The sequence below is a fragment of the Tenrec ecaudatus genome, chromosome 11 (genome assembly GCF_050624435.1).
Source record: "Tenrec ecaudatus isolate mTenEca1 chromosome 11, mTenEca1.hap1, whole genome shotgun sequence".
NCBI lineage: Eukaryota > Metazoa > Chordata > Mammalia > Afrosoricida > Tenrecidae > Tenrec > Tenrec ecaudatus.
The window spans coordinates 67,339,252-67,361,741 of record NC_134540.1 but is presented as its reverse complement, the minus strand read 5'-3'; the positions used below and the strand labels follow the sequence as shown (position 1 = coordinate 67,361,741).

The window sequence follows — 22,490 nt, the reverse complement described above, 5'->3', positions numbered from 1 at the left end:
TCATCATATGCTCAGCACTGTATGTAACTCTGGAGACTTGAACTCAGTGATGGAGGGGAGCCCCCTTGCCAGGTGCACAAGGTCTTCGCCCTTCGTGGCAAGAAACAAATCTGGATAGGCAGCTGATTTGAAGTAGCTGTGATTACCTACTAGCTTCCAGAAGAAGAGAAGGTTGTTGTTCTCTTGGACGACTTTGGGCATCTCAGGCATCTTCTATGATAAGGAGAACAGAGTTTTGTTAGAGAACAAGACGATGCCATAAACAGCATGCTCAATCCCTGGAGAATTCTTCGCCATGAGACACATTGCCTAATAATGGTTCAACCAATAATGTTGTAATTCAATGGGGAAAGATTGTACAAAATAATTTTTTGTTAGTATTCATATAATCCAACAAATGCTACATTTAAGCAATTCACAATTATAGTGATGTATGACTGAGATTGCTGATAAGCATTATTAAGGATTCTGTATAGTCTGGCACTGGAGGGAACTCGTGGGGGTGGGGTGGGCTAGAGGAACATCATGTATCAGGACACTGAGTGACAGTAGCCTCTAATATCCCAATGACTTAAGAGTCTTCCCCTTATCTTGCTAATCTAAAGCATGTACATATTTTTTAAAGGTATTCTTGGAGTTTTTTTTAATGACAACCAAGATTTTATGTCCCTACGGTCTGGTCGGCAGTTTGACACCACCAGCAAGTCTCCTGGAGAGAGACTGGGCTTTCTTAGTGCCCTAAACAGTCTCTCTTGGAAACCCACGGGGGCTCGCCAGGAGGCCAGCAGTGTCTGCATCGCAGTGAGTGAGAGAGGGCAGCCAGCCCTCTCCTAGTTATTCCCTGCTTCGCCCCCCACCCCCGTTGGTTTTCTCTCTCAAAGACACTCAGTTCTGTGACCTATTCCCCTCGCCATCCCCTTGACCACCATTGTAGCTTCCTAATGGGTGTGCTGCCTTCTCGGTTTCCTGCGATCTCATCTCCATTTGATGTAATATTACACAGGATAAGACACGGTCCTGTTTGAAACTCGTTATTGCCTGTTCATTGTAACCTCAAATGAAATCCAAATACAGGGTTCCGCAAGCACTAGCCACTGTTTGTCTTCTTATGGTGCCCAGCTCCAAGAGCCTCCCTCCTTATTGTTGACCGAAAAACCAAACCAAACTCTCTGCCATCAAGTCAATGCTGACTCATAGTGACTCCCTATGGGCTTCTGAGACTGGAACTGTTTGTGGCAGTAGAAAACAGCCCAGTGTTTCTCCTGAGGAGCTGTGATAGACTCAAACCGCCGAACATGTGCATTGCAGCCAATGAGTAACCACTATGCCACCAAGGATCCCACTCTTATTGTTGAAGCAGGTCTTTAAGCTCTGGGGCCTGCACTCAAGTCGCTTTGTGCTCTCTTTCCTGGTGCGTCCCCTCCTGTCAGCCCTCATCTTTCTGGGAGATCTGCTCTTGCCCTCTCCTAGTTTTCTCCATCTCAGCACTTCGTTCATTTTCTTTACACCTCCTTCCTTCCTACCTACCTACCTACCTACCTACCTTTTCTTTCTATGTTGTCTGTGTTCCTCCCCTCTACTCTCACTTCAGAAACAAAATTCTATAAGGCTAAGGATTTTGGCTTAGCACTGTCGACATGGCTATCAGTACTATGTCTGAAAAATAGAAAGCTCTTGATAAATAATGTTTGTTGAATAAATGAATGAAGGTACCACACTATTCTGTAGGCTTTCATTTCCTTTCATCCAGGTAGAAAATCAAACACACCCTTATAAATCCTAGTTGGCTAAGGTGACTCTTAGATAGAATAAACAAGACAATATGGTTTGTTGTGTATATGAGGGGGAAGAAGAGTGTGCCTAGAGGGGGATGAAGGATACTGCTGGACCTCATAAAGAGAGGCACTGGAGCCAGAAGGTTGGGTTTGAGTCTTGTTTTCTGACTTTTGCTATGTGCCCATTGGTATATGATTTATCTTCTTGGATATCGGTTGGCTTATTTGAGTTTCTTAGAGGGCAGGACTCTTGTCCCCAGTGGCTTGTACCATGTAGGTGAGATAGAAGACACCAGGAAAGAATGATTGCATAAATGATTGCCCATAGATAGATGGGAGGTGCATAGGATCAAGTTGTTGCTGTTGCGCCGGTCCTGATTCAAAGTGACTGTGTGTGCGACAGAACAAAACACCACCCAGTCCTGCACCATCCTTGCAATTGTTCTTTTGCTTGAGCCCACTGTTGTAGCCAGTGGGTCAACCCATTTTGTTGGGGGTCTTCCTCTCTCTCTCGCTCTCTTTGTCGTTTTTTTCCTGATGACCTTCTTCATTTCCAAAACCATGTTCTTTTCCAGGGACTTGTATCTTTTTGACAAAATGTCCAAAATACATTAAATGAAGTCTTGTATTCTTCTGCTTAAGGACCAATCTGACTCTACTTCTTCCAAGACCGATTTGTTTGTTCTTCTGGCTGTTCACAATACTTCCAATATTATTACCAGCACCATAATTCAAATGCATCTTTACATGTTGGTCTTCTTTATTTATTGTCAAATTTTCACGTGCATATAATTCCATGCTTTGATCAGACGCATTTTAGTCCCCAAAGTGACATCCTTGCTCTTCAACCCTCTAAAAATGTCTCATGCAGATTGACCCAATGTAATATGCCATTTGATCTCGTCTGCTAGCTTCCATGAACATAGATTGTGGATACAAGCAAAATAAAATTCTTGACAACTTCAATTTTTTCTCCCCAGTTTTGTTGCCTATTGGCTTAGTGGAAGATTTGCATTTTCTTATATTGAGTTGCAATCTATACTGAAGGTTTCAATCTTAAATTTCCATCAGCAAGTGCTTCAAGTCTTCCCTGCTTTCAGCAAGCAAGCTTGTGTCATCTGCACATCACAGATTCTTAGTCAACCTTCCTCCAATCCTGATACCAAGTTATTCTTCATATAGTCTAGTTTCTCAGATTACTTGTTCAACATGCAGATTTAATAAGTATGGTGAAAGGATACATTTCATTATGATACTGTACCTTGTCTTCTCCAGCAATCCTTTTAAATTTTCTGTTCAACTCTTCATTGTTTCTTTCATTTGCTTTAGCTACTAAATATTCAAGTGTAAGTTCAAAGTCTCTTCTGATCTACTTTGATCTTTTCCTTATTTCGTTTCTTTCAGATGACTCTGCTTTCTTCATGTGTGATGTTTGTGATCTCATTTCCACAACTTGTCAGATCCCCTATCATTAATGTTTAATGGGACAAATCTGTTCCAAAGCAGCTCTGGAAATTCAGATAATGTATTATATTTAAGGTCTTATTTTGGCTCTTGCAGACTTGTTTTAATTCCGCTTTAACCTGAACTTACATATGAGTAATTGATCTGTACCACAGTGGGCCCCCTATTTTGTTTTGGCTGCTAATATTGAGTTTCTCGATCATCTTTTCCTCCAGATGTACTCAAATTGATTCCTGTGTATACCAGCTAGTGAGGTACATGTCTACAGTTACCATAAATTGTTGAAAAAAAGGTATTTGCAATGAAGAAGTCATTGTTCTTGCAAAATTCTATCATGACATCTTTACCTTCCTGTTATCAAGACCCTACTGTCCAACTACCAGTCCTTCCTCTTCATTTCCAACTCTCCTGTTCAAATGGCTAATAATTATGAATGCATCTTAAATGCATGTTTGATCAATTTGAGACTGGTAATTCACAGGGGCAGAATTCTTCAGTTTCTTCACCATTAGCTTTAGTCATTGTTTAATTTGTGTAATAGTTGCATTAACTGGAGTTATTTGTAGGGAAATAGATGTTATCCTATCACAGACAACATTCTACTTCAAGATAGATCTTGAAATAGTCTTTTTGTTGAATTCAATGTCATTCCTCTTGAACTTATCATTTCCAGAATAGACCACATGAGTTTGCAATTCAAAATGGCCAATAGCAGTCCATTCTAGCTCACTAATGTCTATGATATAAATCTTTAGTTATGTTTCTTTACTTTTTTCACTTTTTGTAGTTAAACAATGATTTTATTGCTCAAGTACATACACAGATTTATGCACCCAGGGCAGAAGCTGTGGATGATTCATACTTCCAATGAAGAGGGAGGACTCTTTTTGTCTGGTGTAGTATCAAACAAATAGCTGAATTCGACTCAATCAGAATCAGCCAGGATTTAGAGTCCTTATCCTTCCTGCTCTGCTCAAGATGCTTTCCAACAGCAATAGCTTTCTGAATCAAATGGCAGAGATCTGCAGGAATGTGAGGAGCAAGTCCTTTGGACTTAGGGATCCTCAGGATTTTAGTGCCTGTCACAAAATGCATGTGCGATAATGCCACGTGAATCTCTTAGGATCACATCGATTTGGGAAGAAGTCAGCTCCTTCTTGGACAGTTTGTGAATCTGGTCCTTCATGTCATTGAAAGTCAACTTCAGCCAGGTGGCGGGGATGCTGCAGTGATAGGGCAGCACCAACGGGGAAAGACTCTTTCCAAGAGTTCCCATGTGAGCTCTTGATGGCAGCTGCTTAGGCAGCGAAAATAAGCTTGTTTCCTTTTTGATGACTTCCAATTTTCCTAGATTTATATTCCGTACATTCTACATTCTGGTAAATGAGGGACATTGGCAGCCATTTCCTCTTATTTTGAGCCCTGCCTTCTTCGCAAATGAAGGTCTCAGAATTTTCACTCCACCCATGTCATTTTGGTCAACTCCATTTTCAGAAGAGCCATGTGTTTGAATGTCTTCAAACCTGAGATATACATCTTTTGGCACTATAAATGGACAGTATTCTGCTGTTACCCACAAGGGTTTCATTGGTCAATCATCCCACAGCATCGGACTGAAGTGTATTCCTTCTTGATACTCTGTTCTCATTCCGGAAGCTCTACTGATACTCGCTCACCTTGAGTGCCTCTGCTGGTGTTTAAATATTGGTTACAGAGCTTCCAGCAGCACAGCAAAACATAGGCCGTGATAGACAAACTCACAGATAAGTGGTTGAGGATCCAGTAGGGAAAGGAAAAAGATGGTGATTTACTACTTCTTAATTCTTGCCATCTCCATTTTACTCTCTCACAGAACTTGCTTAGGATTGCCTTTGGGAAGGCAAGAAGCAGGATGTGGGGATAGGCATGTAGGAGTGTGGAAGGAAGGAAAGAGGGCTAGGTCACCTATTAGTAGGGTTTGTTCATTGGGATCATTTACAAATGTTGGTGATGTAAATGAGAGCACATTTGAGACCGTGGACCACTTACCGTTAGCACCACTGGTTCATTTTCAGGTTGGCCAGACACAAATAGTTGAGTACCCGAGATTCTTAAAAGCACAGGAAGTCCCAAATTATCATCTACTGGTTTATAACCAACTATGTCAAATCTCTCTGAGAAGAGAAAAGGCAAAAAAGAAAGTAAATCTATCATATTTGCGTACAATGATACGTTTATGTAGATACTGTGTGTGGACGGTTAGGCTTCCAGCTAACTCTTGGAAGTCACAGATAGAATTTATAAAGCTTTGGATCCTTTGCAGTGTCTTTCAGATCTATAAGACAGTAAATGCTTGTTTGATGCAATTCTATGCACTTAGATTTTTTATGTGCAATGAATGTTTGCAGGATGAATAAGAATTTCTCCAATCTTGTATAACTCTATTAATAGTATATACTACTCCCATCTCTCATCCTCCACCAAAAAAAAGTTGATAAAAAAATAAACAAAACTACTGCCCAAAAAGTCTATTTCAACTCATAGCAGCAAACCTATATAGGATTTCTGAGGCTGTAAATCTATACGGGAGCAAATAGTCTCATCTTTCTCCCTCTAAGTGGCTGCTGGGTTTGAACTACTGACATCTTGGTTAGCAGTCTAATGCTTATCAGACAATGACACCTGAGTTCCTGACCCTACAATGTGCTTGGTTGCAAGTTCATAATAACCTAAAAGGAAGAGAATTCTGGAACCTAATACACTCATATGTTGCTATTAATGCTTAAAAATTCTTCTTAAAGAATAATGCTTAATATGAACTGTAAAATGATTTAGGTCTATGGACCCAGAAATTCTACTTTGGCATGTCCTTCAAAGAAATAACTCCAAAGGGAAAAAACAGACAATAATATATATAAAGATGGAGAGCAAATGCTATGAGAATGATTGGGGCAGGGAATGTGCAGATGTGCTTTATACAATTGATGTATGTATAGGTATGGATTGTGGTAAGAGTTGTATGATCCCCTAGTAAAATGTAAAAAAAAAAAAAAAAAAATAAAGATAATCGCAGCAGAGTTACTTTGAGCAAATTCATGGAGCCAGTATAGAAACATGATAAAATACTTGGGTACAGGGGTCCACAAACTTCGGGTAAAGAGCCATATGTAACACTTTAGGCACGTACATGTGGCTTTGAAGTACAAGGACAACACTTTAAAGGCTATGATTCAGATAATGGGTGGACACTCTGGCGGCAGCCATGGGCTCGAGCACGGGGCAAGGTTTCGTTTCTGTTGTGCCGTCACTTTGGGTGAGGGGTCCTAACAATAACAACAACAACATGGGGTGCCAAATGTGGGAATCCTGTGTGAGATAATAGGAAGTAGGGAAATCAACCCGAGTAATTTGTGAATGTCACAGATTAAAAATATTATTAGTTTCAGTGTATCTAATCAGAAAGCTCTGCTTATTAACTCTAAAGTTACCACTTTGGGGCTCCAAAAATAATTTTATATACTATTGGCATGTCCTGAAGCTAAAATATGTCCACTATGGTAATCTATATGACATACTTTCCTGATACTGCATCTTATCTTTCAGATCATAAAAAAGTGCTTTAAAAATTCATGAAACATTTAGTTATCTTTTAATTCCCTTTTCCCATGAACTTTTGGAAACACGCTCATATTTATAGCAGTTTATTCTTTGTTTCACCTCCTAATTATGTTCTCAAAAAGAAAAATGAGTTTTCTAATTTGGTGTGTTTTGTAAGTCTGATCAGCAGTCTTTCCAATGAAGAATGACTGCTCTTCATTGATTTTTGGGTACATTGGAAAAAGTCACGCAATAGTCCTCAGACTGAATTTCCTCATCTTTAAAATTTAGGATAGGAATATTTGAGAGATCACAATATAGTAGTATATCTGAAAGCTTAATTTTTCCAGCTAGCCCTCTCAAAGACAGGGAATCTCGATCTGGCTAAAAACTTATATCCTTTCTTGGTAGTTGTGTAGGAGTGATGAGCTTCATATAGTTCTAGAATTCTACAAAGCCAGGTGTTTAGAAGAGATTTATTACATAAGAATAGAAACCTGAAAGTAGTAAGAAAACAAGAAGAAGAATACCTGCATCATCCAGATTCTGTAATGCCATACTCCGGAGACTTGAATTAGATGTGTCTCTAGTTAAACTTTGAGAGTTGATGTTAGTCAGGATGCAATGACTTATCAAGACGCGTAAAGAATAGTAGTTATGGAATGCGTTCATTGCTGTCATGGGCTCAATAATTTCTAAAACCAAATATAAAAAGCTCAGATCAATAACAAGTACAAACACAGATGATTTATACCCACAAAAACTCCACTGCTGCTGTGTTGATTCTGACACATAGCAATCCTTTACAGGCAGAGAAGAACTACTACCATAGGATTTCTGAAGCTGGAAAAAAATTTTTCTTCCCCAACAGTTTTATTGGCAAGCAATTTACATATCATGTAATTTAATAGTTCAATCATTCAATCATATCAAGGAGAATCACCCCCACATCAATTTTAGACCATTCCCCCCACCCCACTGCCAATGGTTAAATCGCCTTTAGGATGAGTTATGCTTTCACAATCTGTTCTAGTGCTCCCTCCCCACTCCCATCTTCATTATTTACTCCCAAATCCCCTTTCCCTCCAACAATAAAAACAAAACAACACTAAGGTGGTAATTGTTCTAGTGCTCCCTCCCCACTCCCATCTTCATTATTTACTCCCAAATCCCCTTTCCCTCCAACAATAAAAACAAAACAACACTAAGGTGGTAAGGTTTAAAAACATAATAGTATACAGACAAAAATACAAATAATGCATAAGAAGGAAAAGACCAACTTCTGAGAAGATGGCGACGGAATAACACATACCCGAGGGACTCCGCAGAAATCAGCCTAGGAAGTTACTAAGAGGGAAATTCAACACTGCTGGAAGGCAGGAGGAACATCATAAAGATAAGTAGGCACAGATCCACAAGATTTTGAGGGGCTGGGGGCTTTTGGCTTACCACAGTGGAGAATGGCTAGGGCTTGACCTTAGTCCCGCCACTGTCTCAGCCAGAGTTGGGACCATTTGGAGCCTGCACTTAATCTCAACATAGCCACAGTTTGCCGCTGCCTTGGGGCAGGATTTAAACCTTTGCAGCCCCATGGGCAGGGGCCAGGGCTCAGCTATATTGTTACTTTTGTTTCCCTGTCTTCTCTCTATCCCCCCACAGTCTCAGCAGGCTTAGTCCCCCCCCCCCCACCTTTGTCTCTTTTCTCTCACACACCACTGCAGACCTCCAGACCACTCCCCTTGCCTAGGGCATATATGCCTGCCCCCCACCCAATTAGGTGAGCCCCATCCTGTGCAGCTAGCCAGAGGGAAACCCTGGCCAACTCCCTACCAGGGGATACTCTGCCCAACTTCTTTCCTGGGAATTCCTGCCTGTGTGTGTGCACAGGAACTCCTATTTTATTTCTGTTGTCCATGTGACTGAGGGAACTTCATCCCGCTTACCTTAGTGACTCACACAGCCTAAAGCAACTCGGCCAACACTCACCAATGTTCCAAGCTGCTGCGGGAACCTCTGCCCAACCTCCACAGTGATCTACTTGGCCAAGGCAATTCCGCCCACCATTTTGTGTGTTCTACACCAATGCAGGCAACCCATCAGCCTTCTGGGTCACTCCCCTGAGAGGGGAGCCACAGGAAGATAAAGTGGTAGGCCATCCATAGTGAAATTAGCTGCAGGCAGTTTGAAGAAGCATTCCTACAAGTCTCCCAGAGAGAGCCAGTGCTCTTCAATTCCCTGGAAAATGGCACCTGGCTCCTCTAAAACAAAATGCAAACAGCCATTAGCCCCAACGACCGCAACGAAAAAACAGGAGAAACAAAAGGCAAGGGCAGAAGATGTTCTGAACATAACGACATGCATACAAGAAGCAGACATTGAGTCATCACAGAAAGATTCTCAGAATGCTGCTTGGAGTCATACAGGATATGAGGGAAACAATACGGAAAAAGGATGAAACGATAGAGGAGAGAAAGTCCACACACCAAAGGGAAATACAAGAGATTAGGAACGAGATAACAAAAACCAGTAGCAGACTCACAGACCTTGAGAATTGACTGGAGGAAGCAGAGAACCGCACTAGTGACTTGGAGGACAGCCAAGCAGACTTTAACAAACGCGAACTGTGGGGGGAGGTCATACGCTTACAGACATCCTCCCTGAGGGCAGTCAGTCACCAGACTACAGGGTAGGCCTCTAGGCCTCTAGGCCTCTATTCCTCCCTGAGGCCTGCGACCAAGCATGCACACCCTACCAATAATGGTCTCTATCAGTTGAGCCAGGTAACAGGCAAAACTGGCTCTGTGACATCCAAAGTTAAGTTGCCATCCATAATCTAGGGTCCGCCCATCTTGTTACATATATATCCCTAATCCGTCCTCTTCCTATTGCATGTATGTCCCTAGACCACCCCCTCTCACAACTGTATTACCTATAGCACAACCCCTTGCTGTGACATTTGTACTCACCTGTAATTAGGGGGCTTGCATGTCCCCAGAGAATATAAAAAGTCTGGGCTAGCATTAAAGAGCTCTCTCCCTCCACGCGGTCCACCAAGTAGGGCTGAGGTGAGCATGCTGCCATGAATCATGTCTGACTCTTTTTATTTCAATATTTCTCTTCTATCTCTCATGCTCTCTATCACTTTACTATAATCTTTACTTATTCTAAAAATTGAAGGAAAATAACACAAACCCAAGAATAATTTATGCAGACAAAGTATCTATCAAGATAGATGGAGAAGTAAGAATATTCCCAGACAAGGAAAAACTCAAAGAATACGTTAAAAGAAACCCAGCCCTACAAAAGATCCTTGCCAACCCAGAATGGGCAGAATAACAGCACTCACTGAGCACAAATAAGAGACCACTACATAGACCAACTCCACCAAGAGAGCAACAAAGAGAAAACAGCCCCCAGGATAGCACTGGCTTAAGGGTGGAAAGAAGTCAAGAATGAAACACACACACAAACACACACACACACACACACGCACGAAATGGAGATAGGAAAACACCCAACACTAAAGATATAAGATGACATCACAGAGTCCACAGATGGGTGTAATAACCCTGAATACTGAATTTAGGCATTAAAAGGCTAAGGCTAGCAGACTGGCTTAGAAAACACAACCTGTCAATCTGCTGCCTACAGGAGACACATCTCGAGATTACAGACAAAAATAGGCTGAGAATCAAAGACAGGAGAAAAGCCTACCAAGCAAATGTCAATGAAAAAAAATCATGGGTTGCAAACCTAATCTTGGACAAAATTGATCTCAAGGTGCAAGCCATAAAAGAGATAAGGAGGTGCACTATATAATGCTCAAGTGTACAGTAGACCAAGAACCAGTGAGCTTATTAAATATATATATATATTTATACCCAAGGAGATATATATATACCCAAGGAGAGACATGGAATTTGTCAAACACTCCCAAAGACAAAGTAATCACAGGCTCAACAAATTATAGTAGGTGACTTTAATACACTATATTCCGAGAAATAAAGATCACAGGGAAAGCAGCTTAACAAGGAGGCTACAGATCTAAACAGTATGATTAGACGACTTTACCTGATAGACATTTTCAGAGCTCTCCACCCAAATGCAAAAATAATCATGTTTTTATTAAGCCTACATGGCATATACTCCGAGACAGGCCACATGTTGGGACAAAAGTTGAATCTGTTTAAATTCAAGCATATAGAGGTCATACAGACTTCTCTCTCTGCCCACTATGCCATAGGGCTAGAAATGAACAAAAAGACGATTAAGAGAATAAGGGTTAACAACTGGAGGATGAATAACTTTCTACTGGAAAAGGAGTGGGTACTGGCCCAGATCAGAGATATAATCAGAAAGTTTCTAGAAACCAACGAGAATCAGAATGTGATATGCAAAAACCTTTGGGACACAGCTAAGGCAGTTATCAGAGGAAATTTGATAGCAATATAGGCACACAAGGAAAAGGAAGAGAGACATGATTGATATGCAGACACAAAACTTACAGCAATTAAAGCAGAGTTAATAGGACAATCCTAATAGCCAAAGAAAAATGATAAAAATCAGGGCTGAGATTCATGAGAGGAAAAGAAGAAAGCTATGGAAAATATTAATGCAGTTAAAGTTAATTCTTTGAAAGGATTAACAGAATTGACAGACTGCTGGCAAACCTAACCAAAGAGGGAGCAGAACAAATTTCAATAGCAAGGATGAGGAATGAAACGAGACATTACAACAAATTCTAATTGAATCAAAAGGATAATTACACAGTACTGTGAAGGCGTGTACTCCAATGAATTCAACAACTTGGAAAACTTCGACAAATTCTTGGATAAACTATCCTTCCCTAGACTACCCCCGATGGATGTCAAGAATCTCAACATACTCATAGCAAAGGAAGAAATAGGAAAGGTTATCAAGGGATTACCAACACAATAGTCTTCTGGACCAGATGGCTTCACAGGAGAAATCTACCAAGCATTCAGGGAAGAATTGAAACCAATCCTACACAAATTCTTCCAGAACATAGCAAAAGATGGTAAACTCCTGAACTCTTTCTATGAAGCTAGAATAACATGAATACTTAAACCGGGCAAGGATCCCACAAGAATCGAGAACTACAGACTGATATCCCTAATGAACATTGATGCAAAAATCCTTAACAAAATACTGGCCAATAGAATACAAATGTATATAAAACAAATAATTCATCATGATCAAGTGGAATTCATACCAGGGACGCAGGGGTGGTTCAACATATGAAAAACCATTAGTATCATTCACCACATTGACATGAAAAATTGTAAGAACCATATGATAATATCAATAGATGTGAAAAAAGCATTTGGCAACATCCAACACCAATTCCTCTTTAAGACACTCAAGAAGATAGGAATGGAAGGAAAATTCCTTAATATAATACAAACTATATATGAAAAAGCAAATACAGCATCTTCACAATGTTGTAGAGACAGCAGACAACTTCAATTCACACAAAGAAGCATGACAGGATGGTTTGTGGGAATAATCAAATTAAAGAACTGGAAAACCTCCCTGAGAACTAAAAGATTATATATATGATATATATATGATATTATATATAATCTTTTAATTATATAATTATATATATTTATTATTTATTATATATAATTATAATTATATATTTATTATTTATTATATATATAATCTTTTAATTATATATATATAATATCATATATATAATCATATATATATATACCTCTAGGAGACCAAGGGACACAGAAAAAAATCAAGAAAGACATAAATAAAATCATAGAAGAATTATGAGAAACAATAGAAGCATAAAATGACAAACTAGACAAAACCATGCAAAATAACAACTATAAACTCACATGATTAATGCTAAACTCTAGAAAATAAATAACACATTGCAAAGACAAAGGAGTATAATTGAATTAGTATAATTGAATTAATGGAAGACAGAACCAGCATTTTTAAAGAAATAATTCCTTTGTTACCAATCTGTTCAAGAATCAATCAGAAAAAAAGAAGGAAGAAATCTGAACAAAACCCTAAGAGGGCGGAAAGCAGCTCAAGAAAAGCTAGCATGGCTAACAAAGGGGCGTCAACAAAACTAAAACCACGGACGCAAAGGCAATAGGATAATATACGAGCATATGAAGGTGTTTAAAAAAGTTTGTAGAAAATTCCATTATGTTTTCTCTCTATTTTTATACATTACTCTCACAATGAGAGACTACACACATTCCCCTAGTGAAGAAAAACCAGACAAGGGTGTTCCTTACCACAACACCCAGTCAATATAGTTTTGGATGTTTTAATCAAAGTAAGAAGGCAAGAAAGTGACAGAAGGGGCATACAAATTGTCAGGAAGAAATAAAATTTTGCATATCCTCTGATCTTTTTTGTAGACAATCCCAGTGACGAAACAAGAAAGCAAAACAAACAAACAAACAATACCTCCCCCAAAAAACAAACAAACAAAAAAATCTTTCAGTCTGGGAAAACTTTTTGAGAATGACATATTGGACAATTCTAAAAGTTATAGAAACCAGCCCAATTGAAAAATTAGCAGAGGACATGGTCAGACATTTTACTAAAGAATACAGTCAAGTGACCAAAAAACATGAAAAAATGCTCATGATCATTAACCGTTAGAGAGATGCAAATCAAAACAACAATGAGATACCATCTTACCGCAGAAATAAAGCCAAGTTTAAAAACAAAATAAGACAAAACCTAGCAAAAATACTCAACAGAATATGACAAATATTGGCAAGAGAATGGAGATATTGTAGCCATTATGCACTGCCGATGAGACTATAAAATGGTACAAGCACTGTGGAAAATGGTGTGGCACATCTTGAAAAAGTTGGGACTAGAAATACCATAACCATAACAATCCCACAATTTGCTCTGTATCCTAGAGAACTAGGAGCCATGACACAAAAATAGAGATATGCACATCATTTTCATCACAACATTATTCATAAGAGAGGAAACAACCTAACTGCCCATATATGGATGAATTGATTAACAAAGTATGGTATACAATGTAGTATTATGTGAGCTTAAAGAATAATGATGCATCTGTGAAACAAGTCGTAATGGAGGACATTTGCTGGATGAAATGGCAATTACAAGGGGATAGTTATTATATGAGATCACTTTTATAAAATGTCAAGGAAATATTTACACACACAGAGAAACTTTCTTTGATGGTAATCAAGATGGTTGAGGAAAAAAAGAAAAATCACTAGAAGAGTAGATATGCTAAAAAAAAAAAGGATGAGAAAAAAGAAAAAAAAGAGTAGATATGCTTTAGTTTGATCAAAGGAAAGGCAAATCGCTAATAAGGAGGAGGTCAGCATAACACACCAAAACAAAGATACTGGGAGGTTCACGAGAGTTAAAAGTAGCAAGAAACAAACCAGCCTGTCTGACCACAAGGTGCAGAAGGGATCAGTTATCAGACATCAAAGAACTAAAAATCATATCAATGGGTGCCTACCTCCCTGATATGATCAATGAAGACAAACGTGTGCACAAGCAAATGTGGTGAAGAAAGCTGATGGGGCCCAGCTCTCAAAAGATATAGCATCTGGGGTCTTAAAGGCTCGAAGATAAACAAGTGACCATCTAGCTCAGAAGCAACAAAGCCCACATGGAAGAAACACACCAGCCTGTGTGACCATGAGCTATTGAAGGGATCAGGAATCAAGCATCAAGGAACAAAAAAAATCTTATCATTGAAAATGTGGGTGAGTGTAGAGTGGAGACTCACAGCCCATCGGTAGGCAACCGGACACCCCTTACCAAAGGGTTGTGGGGAGGAGATGAGCCAGTCAGGGTGCAGGGTAGCAACGATGAAACATATAACTTTCCTTTAGTTCTTAAATACTTCCTCCCCACCACTATCATGATCCCAATTCTACATTACAAATCTGGCTAGACCAGAGGATGTACATAGGCACAGATAGCAACTGGAAACACAGGGAATCCAGGACAGATGACCCCTTCAGGACCAGTGGTGAGAGTGGTGATACCTGGAGGGTGGAGAGAATGTAGGGTAGAAAGGGGGAACTGATTACAAGAATCCACATATAGCCTCATCCCTGGGAGAGGGACAGCAAAGAAGAAGGCGGGAGGGAGACATCGGACAGTGTAATATATGAAAAAATAATAATACTTTATGAATGATGAAGGGTTCATGAGGTAGGGGGGAGTGGGGAGGGAGGGGAAAAATGAACAGCAGATATTAAGGGCTCAAGTAGAAGGCAAATGTTTTGAGAATGATGATGGCAACAAATGTACATATGTTATTGACACAATGGATGTATGTATGGACTGTCATAAGAATTGTATAAGCCCCCAATAAAATGATTTAAAAAAGAGTTAAAAGTAGTAAAGATTGGGGTCTTAAAGGCTTGAAGGTGAACAAGCGGCCATCTAGCTCAGAAGTAATAAAGCCCACATGGAAGAAGCACACCAGCCGGTGCAATCACGAGGTGCCAAAGGGAACAGGTATAAGGCATCATGCAAAAAAAAAAAAGTATATATATATATACCATAGTGAATGAAGGGGGAAGTGCAGAGTGGAGACCCAAGGCCCATTTGTCGGCCACTGGAGATCCCCTCATAGAGGGGTTTAGGAGAGGAGATGGGTCAGTCAGGGTGAGAGGTAGTACCTATGAAGAACACAGCTTTCCCCCAGATCCTGGATGCTTCCTCCCACCAACTACCATGATCCTAATTCTACCTTGCAGGGCTGGATAGGGCAGAGGTTGTACACTGGTACATATGGGGGCTGGAGGCACAGGGAATCCAGGGTGGATGATACCTTCAGGACCAAGGGTGTGAGGGGTGATGCTGGGAGAGTGGAGGGTGAGTGGGTTGGAAAGGGGGAACTCATTACAAGGATCCACATGTGACCTCCTCCCTGGGAGAGGGACGGCAGAGAAGGGGGGGGAAGGGAGATTCCGGATAGGGCAAGATATGACAAAATAACAATCTATAAATTATCAAGGGCTCATGAGGGAGGGGCAAGCGGAGAGGGAGGGGAAAAAAAAGAGGACCTGATGGAAAGGGCTTAAGTGGAGAGCAAATGCTTTGAAAATGATTAGGGAAAATCAATGTACAGATGTGCTTTACAAAATTGATGTAAGTATATGTGTGGATTGTGATAAGAGTTGTATGAGCCCCTAATAAAGTGTAAAAAAAAGTAGTAAAGATAAACACTATTACACACGTTCTCATACCATAAGAGAAATACCAAATAATAATCTTTGAGTAGACACATAAGTAGACATGTAAGCTGAACAGACATAAGTAGGTGAATGAGACTACTCTCGGTCTACATTGTATATGCTGCAGATAGATCTGTGTCTACAGTAGAGTATGTAAGGGAAATTATGAAATGGCTTAGGCACAACCTAAGGACTAAATGAATGAATGAATGAATCCCTGGGCTTGGGAACTTGGGGTCATCGTCTCAGGTCACATCTAGATTCATTGGCAGAGCAGAATCCACAAAGACAATGTTCTAGGTCTTACTTTGATGAGCAGTGACTGGGGTCTTAAAAGCTTTTAAGTGGCCATCTAATGGGCAACTGTTGGGCTTTCCCCATCAAGAGCAAAAACAGTGAATAAAACCAAAGACTTAAGAAAGCAATTCATTCAGAGGACGCCCCTCCCCCCCCCCCCCCCCCCGACCCTGACACCAGAGCAGTAAATGGTGCCTGGCCACCGCGACACACAAATCTGACCAGGATCACAATAGCAGGGCCTGGACAAAGTAAGAGAAAGTTGTGGAGCAAAGCTCAAAATTATAAAAATCCAGATTTCCAAGTCTGCTAGAAACAAGTGGAATGTCTACAACTACAGCTCCCTATCTGCCCTTGGTGTGGGGAATACCATCCACTCTGGTTCTCACCTTCCAGCAAAACCACAGACTGGTTATCAAGTGAACAAAAACATATCCTCGAGGAATTACAAAGTTCAGAAGTCCAGAGGGGAGAGGAAAAAGGTGAATGGAAGTGGAGAATCCCGTGAAGAAGGGGAGGAGTGCATTGAGGCGATTGGCACTACTGGTATGAAACAGAGCACGTGTAAATTGTGGACTGGAGATCGTAGCTTACTTTGTAAACTTTCACCCAGGCCACATTAAATAAAATACCTCCCCCCTCTTTGTATTACTGGATTAATTCCTGGTTCCCCTCCTGCTACTCTGACTCCGAGTTTTAATTTTCTCTATACTCTCTCATCACCATTTGTTTTTAAAACCATAAACAATGACATGATTGTGATTTGCTTCTTACCTTCCGCTGTACGGTTGGCAATCACCTCCTGGTCTTCATCAATGATGGTTTCGTTCCAACTCAGGCATCTCTTCTTCACCACCTTCCCTTTGGTTGTCACCATCGATACACTCTCCTTGAACGAACACCTGGTTGTCTTAGAGATTTCGGCGGCACTACTCAGCGATATAAATTCATCCATGTACGCATCATGGAGGGGGCTATAGCCGGTATCATACAAGGGTTTCTGTGAAGAAGGAAAAGGATGCTGAGAAGCTGCCACGCCAATGGAATGAGCCCTTTTCAGGAGGGGCAGGAGCAGCATTAGTGTGGAGATTCTCCAGGTGGGTCTTGGATATTTCCTGTTTCATTCCTCCCTACTCCTTCACTCTTCCCATCCCCCCTCTTCACCTTTCCCCTTCTCTGCACTCCCCCGCTTTTTACTTCTTCTAGAATTTCCCTCGTCGCTGCCACTCAGCTGATTCAGACTCATGTCGTGAGGTGCGATCAAGTCAGCTCCGTCTCCTAGCAGAACCCACGCACAGCGGAAGGACACACGGCTCCATCTGGAACCATCTCCACCCCTTGTTACGTTTGAGTCCATTGTTGCAGCCATTGGGTCAGTCCATCTCACAGAGATTGGACTCTCCTGACAACCTATTTCTCTGCCTCATCTCAAACACCATACTCACTGTCATTAGATTGCGCCGCAGTCCAAGCAGGACAGGGTAGCATCCCCCCTGTACGTCTTTGTGGGAGTCAAAGACAGTCTTTCTTCTGAGCAGTGGCAGGTAGACCTTAGAGTTAGCAAGTGAATATATAACCACCATGTCACCGAGGCTCCTTCTCTGACTCATAGGGTGACCCAATGTCTTCCGAAGATGTTATCAACCACTCAAAAGTGAGACAGTGCAACAAAATCGGCTAATAAGGGACCTTTGTGCGCGGCAGTCTTTACATTAGTTCCTCTTCAGGAGGTCCATCGACTTGAGAAATGTTTCCTCTGTAAACCGCCTTTGAAGCCAGGACCAAAGACATGCATGTCAGGACTGACACTGACCGCTGGAGGTTCCAGTGGCGGTGGATCTCTCACACTTAGTCGGCAGGCCTCCTTTACCTCGGCTTCCTGAGCTGTTGTGTTCGGTGGGCTCTCACTAACCTCTACTGATGATGCTGAAGAGGATGCTTCCAACATATTACTTTAGGAAACAGGCCCTTGGTGAAACAGCCTGGAAGAACAGTTTCAGGATGGTATGATTAATGTTCTGATGAAGCTTGACCCAGGAGTCTCTGGTCCTTGTGGTTTCAGGAGAATTTAACTTTCTTCTGGGCAGAGCTGGTAAGCATGAGGAATGCCATCAACTCTTAGTTTAGAAAGACAGTTTGCCTCACTTTAAATGAAGAAATGCATATCACTGGGCCTGTCAGCCCAAAACTAGGCCCATTCTGACTCATAGCAACCCTATAGGACAGAGTAGCCCTGCTCCTGAGTTTCTGAGACTGTAAATCTTCAAGGGAGCAGACAGCCTCATCTGTCTCCTGCGGAACAGCTGGACTTCCAATTTTGACATCAGGCTTCTTTTCTGGAACTGTCGTGAGGGTGAAACAAATGTATCTAGGGCTTATCCAAACAGCCTCAAAACCCTCACTGCCATCAGATTGATTTAGACTCATAGCAACCTTGTGGGATAAGTCAGAACTCTTCCTGTGGATTTCCAAGTTGCAAACCTTTACTGGAGTAGAAAGCCTCTTCTTTCACCTGAGGAGTAGCTGGTAGTTTGAACTGCTGATCCTGTGGTTAGTTGCCCAACATGTTACCTAACAAACCACCAGGGCTTAAGTCATTCGTATTCCCCGTGTGAGAAACTGACGTGCAGGAGAAGCAGTCTCTGAAGCATCACAGACATTTGCATACCTGATTCTCAGAGAGGTCGTCATTGTTGGAGGTGTATTCTTCAATTTCACTGTCAAAACAAGATAACCAGAATGTGATCCTGTGTGGTAGTTCAGTACAGTCACTGGGAGCATATTTTAATGACCACATGAGCTTTGAGTAACATACATACAGCGTCATTGATGTCATCTTTGAAAATCCAAGGACTTCTATACACACATATATAAAGTAATTTATCTCTTACTATGTTGGAATTAGTAATAGTCAGGAGAGACTTGGACTTTATCTTTTCTTTACTTATAATAAATGTGCTTGGTTAACAATTCAAAGCATTTTTAATATGATTATCAGGGAAAACATGCTTCTCAAGAGAAAAGAAATACTTTGGAAAGTTCTCTTTAAAACAAAACAAAAACCAAGTCGATGACATGTTACTGCTTTAAATAAATCATTTAATCATTTCTACCGGGAAATCTTTCTAGGTAACATTTGGATAGTCTAGTTTGGGTTAATATATACGACAGCTAGTGTGAATGCTGTGTTTGTTTATTTTACTTATTTATTTTTTATGTCTTTAAAAAATCATTTTATTGGGGGCTCGTACAACTCTTATCACAATCCATCCATACATAATGTTACCTACTTTCTACTTTTACTTATTTTTCTTTCTGTTATGTGTGCCTGAGGGTCGTCTGTGGGTGCGGCTTCACCTGCTCAATTTGCTGTGCAGCCAACTTCTGCTCCTGCTTGGCTTAAGATGTTTCCCTAACGATGATTTCTTTCTCCAGCGGACCACGAAAAATCCCTGACTGTATCTGACTATGTGAACTCAACTAAGGCGGTGCATTCAAGTAGATGCTGAATTTCTCTGAGGGCTCAGGACTCTTCCTGGCACCGAGTTGCTGCCGACTCATAGTAGACTGAGAAAATAATTTTTTCCAGAATGGCTGTCTCTCTGCCAACTCAATTTCTTTTTTCTTTTTTTTTTGAGTCTTCTGCTGAACCCGCCTGGCCTTCAGAAGTTATGGGTATCACCACAGCCTTGGCTCACCTGACCTGATCCCATACGAGTCACAGTCACTCCTAGCCTGAGACGAATGAGCCTCGATCCCTCCATGAAATCCTAAGAGACAAAATCCATCTCTCACCTGTAACAGTGCTTTAGGTCTTCAAACAGGTCCGGAACTTGGGCCATCTTGATGTTCTGCAACAGAGAATGCCGGCGTGGTCAGTTAAGCCAGCCCCTCGAAGGGACGGCTGCAAGGGGGCCAGCCTTTTCTTCCGGGCTTCTTGGGCAACTTGGTTGAATGAATTAGCCCACGTTCAGCATCTCTCCTGTTATTGTTTACTTTTTTGCACTGTTTTTATATATAAATGCCTCATCCACTGGATTATTAACCTGTGAGGATCTGTTTTATTTATCTTGCCATCTCTTCCATACCCCAAACCCATGCACTATACGTAGTAGGCATTCGATGAAAGTTTGGGTACATTAAAAAAAAACCAACCCAAACCCCAAACATTCACCAGAATGAGATACCTGTATTTGCCTTACACATATATGAGAGAGAGAGGGAGAGAGGAATTTCCAGTTCTTGGCCTAATAATTTATGGTAGAAAATTTCCTCTGGAGGGAAGCCTTAGATGCTCTCACTGATGGCCCTCGAAGTTGCCAATTCCTCTTTCTGTTCGTTCTCCTTTAGACCAGAAGAGACATTTGCTGAGAGCTGAAAGATTCTAGCTCACACACAAACCAGGGAGGGACAAGAAAGGGAAGAAAGAGGCTACTGTTTCAGAGAAGGTAGTTTGAGAGATAGTAGCCCAGGAGAAAAATAAAAACATTCACAAAGAGAATCAGATAATGAAGACACTACCTTTGTTGATTCCAGCGCCAATGACTCCCTCTTTGACTGAAGAACTAAGGCCGAGTCATGCTGCTTCGCCTTTTGTAATTGTCTTGAGTGGGCGGGGCGATAACTGCGTCACTGGGGAATTTACAGGAATGAATTCTACTTTGTGTTGTTAATACTTATCCAACTAGATACTGTCCCCGATAATGACAAAACACGTACTTGATAATATTGTCAAATTGTTTGCAAAGATTCTAGGACTTTTTTGTTTTTGGTGGGGGGAGGGGGTAAAAAATGACAAGGCTCGTTGATTGATTGCTCTGCCCTATCCAGTTATAAACATGTAGTCTCAAAGGAAAGGAAGAAGAGAGGGAAGCTTATTAAGTTTCTAAAAATATATAGTGAGGGGAAGAAGGGGAAATCCTAAAATCAGAATTGCAGATGGTTCCAATTGGAGAGAGGCTTAGTAGCTGTTGTTTGTGTTTTGGCTGAATATGTTTATTGTAACCAGACTGCATGTGAATGCTGGGCAGTCTGTGGTCAGAGAAGGGGTAGCATTTGAGGCAAAGTGACACATCTTTTCTAGAGTGAACTTAGCTTGCATTAGACAACATTCTCTTTGATTATCAGTTGATGATCTTACGGTTAGGCAGAGGAGAGAAAAGTGATATGCTGTTACAAACATGTTCATCTTGTTGTCCATTGGATACTGCCAACCCACTTCCTATAGGAGTGATGGAACTTCCCCGGAGAACTCCTCCCTTCGCCACAATATAGCACAGTGGACCTCTGCCAGAATCAAAGAGAGGTGTGTGGGCTTCTCCAAGATCAACCTAGGGTGTGTGAAGATTGCTGCAGGCTGGAGGAGGTGTGGGCAAGCACTGTCTTACAGATCTGCAGTCTGCTGCTAGTGCAGCCAACAGCACAGTCTTGGGGAATGGAGGGGGCTGGGGTGGAGGCGGGCTTAGAAACATCAAAAGGAGATTGAAAGAGTACTGATTCACGGTTATTATGAAAGGCTTTGTGCTTTGTACTCAGTCCAGTTCAGGTGGTAGAATACTAGGCTGTGTAGCAGATGAGTGTTTTGGGTTTCCCAGTGGGAGTTTGAACCATATACATTTTACGTAAAGGGAATGGATCAAAGAAGAGGGTAGAGGAGGGAAAAAAATAGAACATGAAAGGTGAGACACTTGATATATGAGAGGGTACTCCCAACACTCCGGAATCTTGCTGGGTGGAGCTGAGTCTTTTGAGTATGCATTTTTCCTCCGCTAGGCAAGCATCCAGCTACTCGCTATGAGTTAGTGCACCCAGTGGCGCCACCTGGGAAGGCTCTCTTTGGTCACAGTGAATTTTTTTGGTAAAAGGAGTTTTGCCCGAACCTTGACATGGTGCTGTAATAGTTATAAATAAGAGACATGGAAAGAATTGGCATCCTAGAAGCAGGCAGTCTAAGTCTAGCACCAGATTGGGGCAGAAGCTTGGGTGTGTTACCATTGAACCTGTGTGAACAACAATGGCAGTCAACTCTATATCTGTGTCTACCTTGTTGCCCTTCAGGCAATCTACAAGTGTTAATTGTAGTCAGTCCCTCTGTGCCTTGGAGATCTTGTGAGGATTATTACTAAGATGCAAT

General features: G+C 41.2%; 1 protein-coding gene across 1 annotated transcript; it reads right to left on the bottom strand.

Annotated features, from left to right (window-relative positions):
* IL1A (interleukin 1 alpha) lies at window positions 1–20,199 on the bottom strand. The gene is made up of 6 exons (XM_075562664.1): window positions 20,153–20,199; window positions 19,026–19,074; window positions 17,132–17,357; window positions 7,346–7,510; window positions 5,268–5,392; window positions 1–213 (listed from the first exon to the last, which is right to left on the bottom strand). Exons 1-6 carry the CDS (start codon window positions 20,197–20,199, stop codon window positions 4–6), a joined length of 822 nt encoding a protein of 273 aa, XP_075418779.1. The 3' UTR covers window positions 1–3.
* Window positions 20,200–22,490: the final 2,291 nt, after the last annotated feature.

Bases quoted from the DNA above. Each gene is read 5' to 3' on its own strand.
- IL1A (XM_075562664.1), bottom strand. From the start codon at position 20,199: ATGGCCCAAGTTCCGGACCTGTTTGAAGACCTAAAGCACTGTTACAG. The intron at 17,358-19,025 runs GTATGCAAATGT...CCTTCTTCACAG, and splicing joins ACGACCTCTCTGAGAATCAG to AAACCCTTGTATGATACCGG. The intron at 5,393-7,345 runs GTATTCTTCTTC...TTCTCTTCTCAG, and splicing joins ACAGAATCTGGATGATGCAG to AGAGATTTGACATAGTTGGT.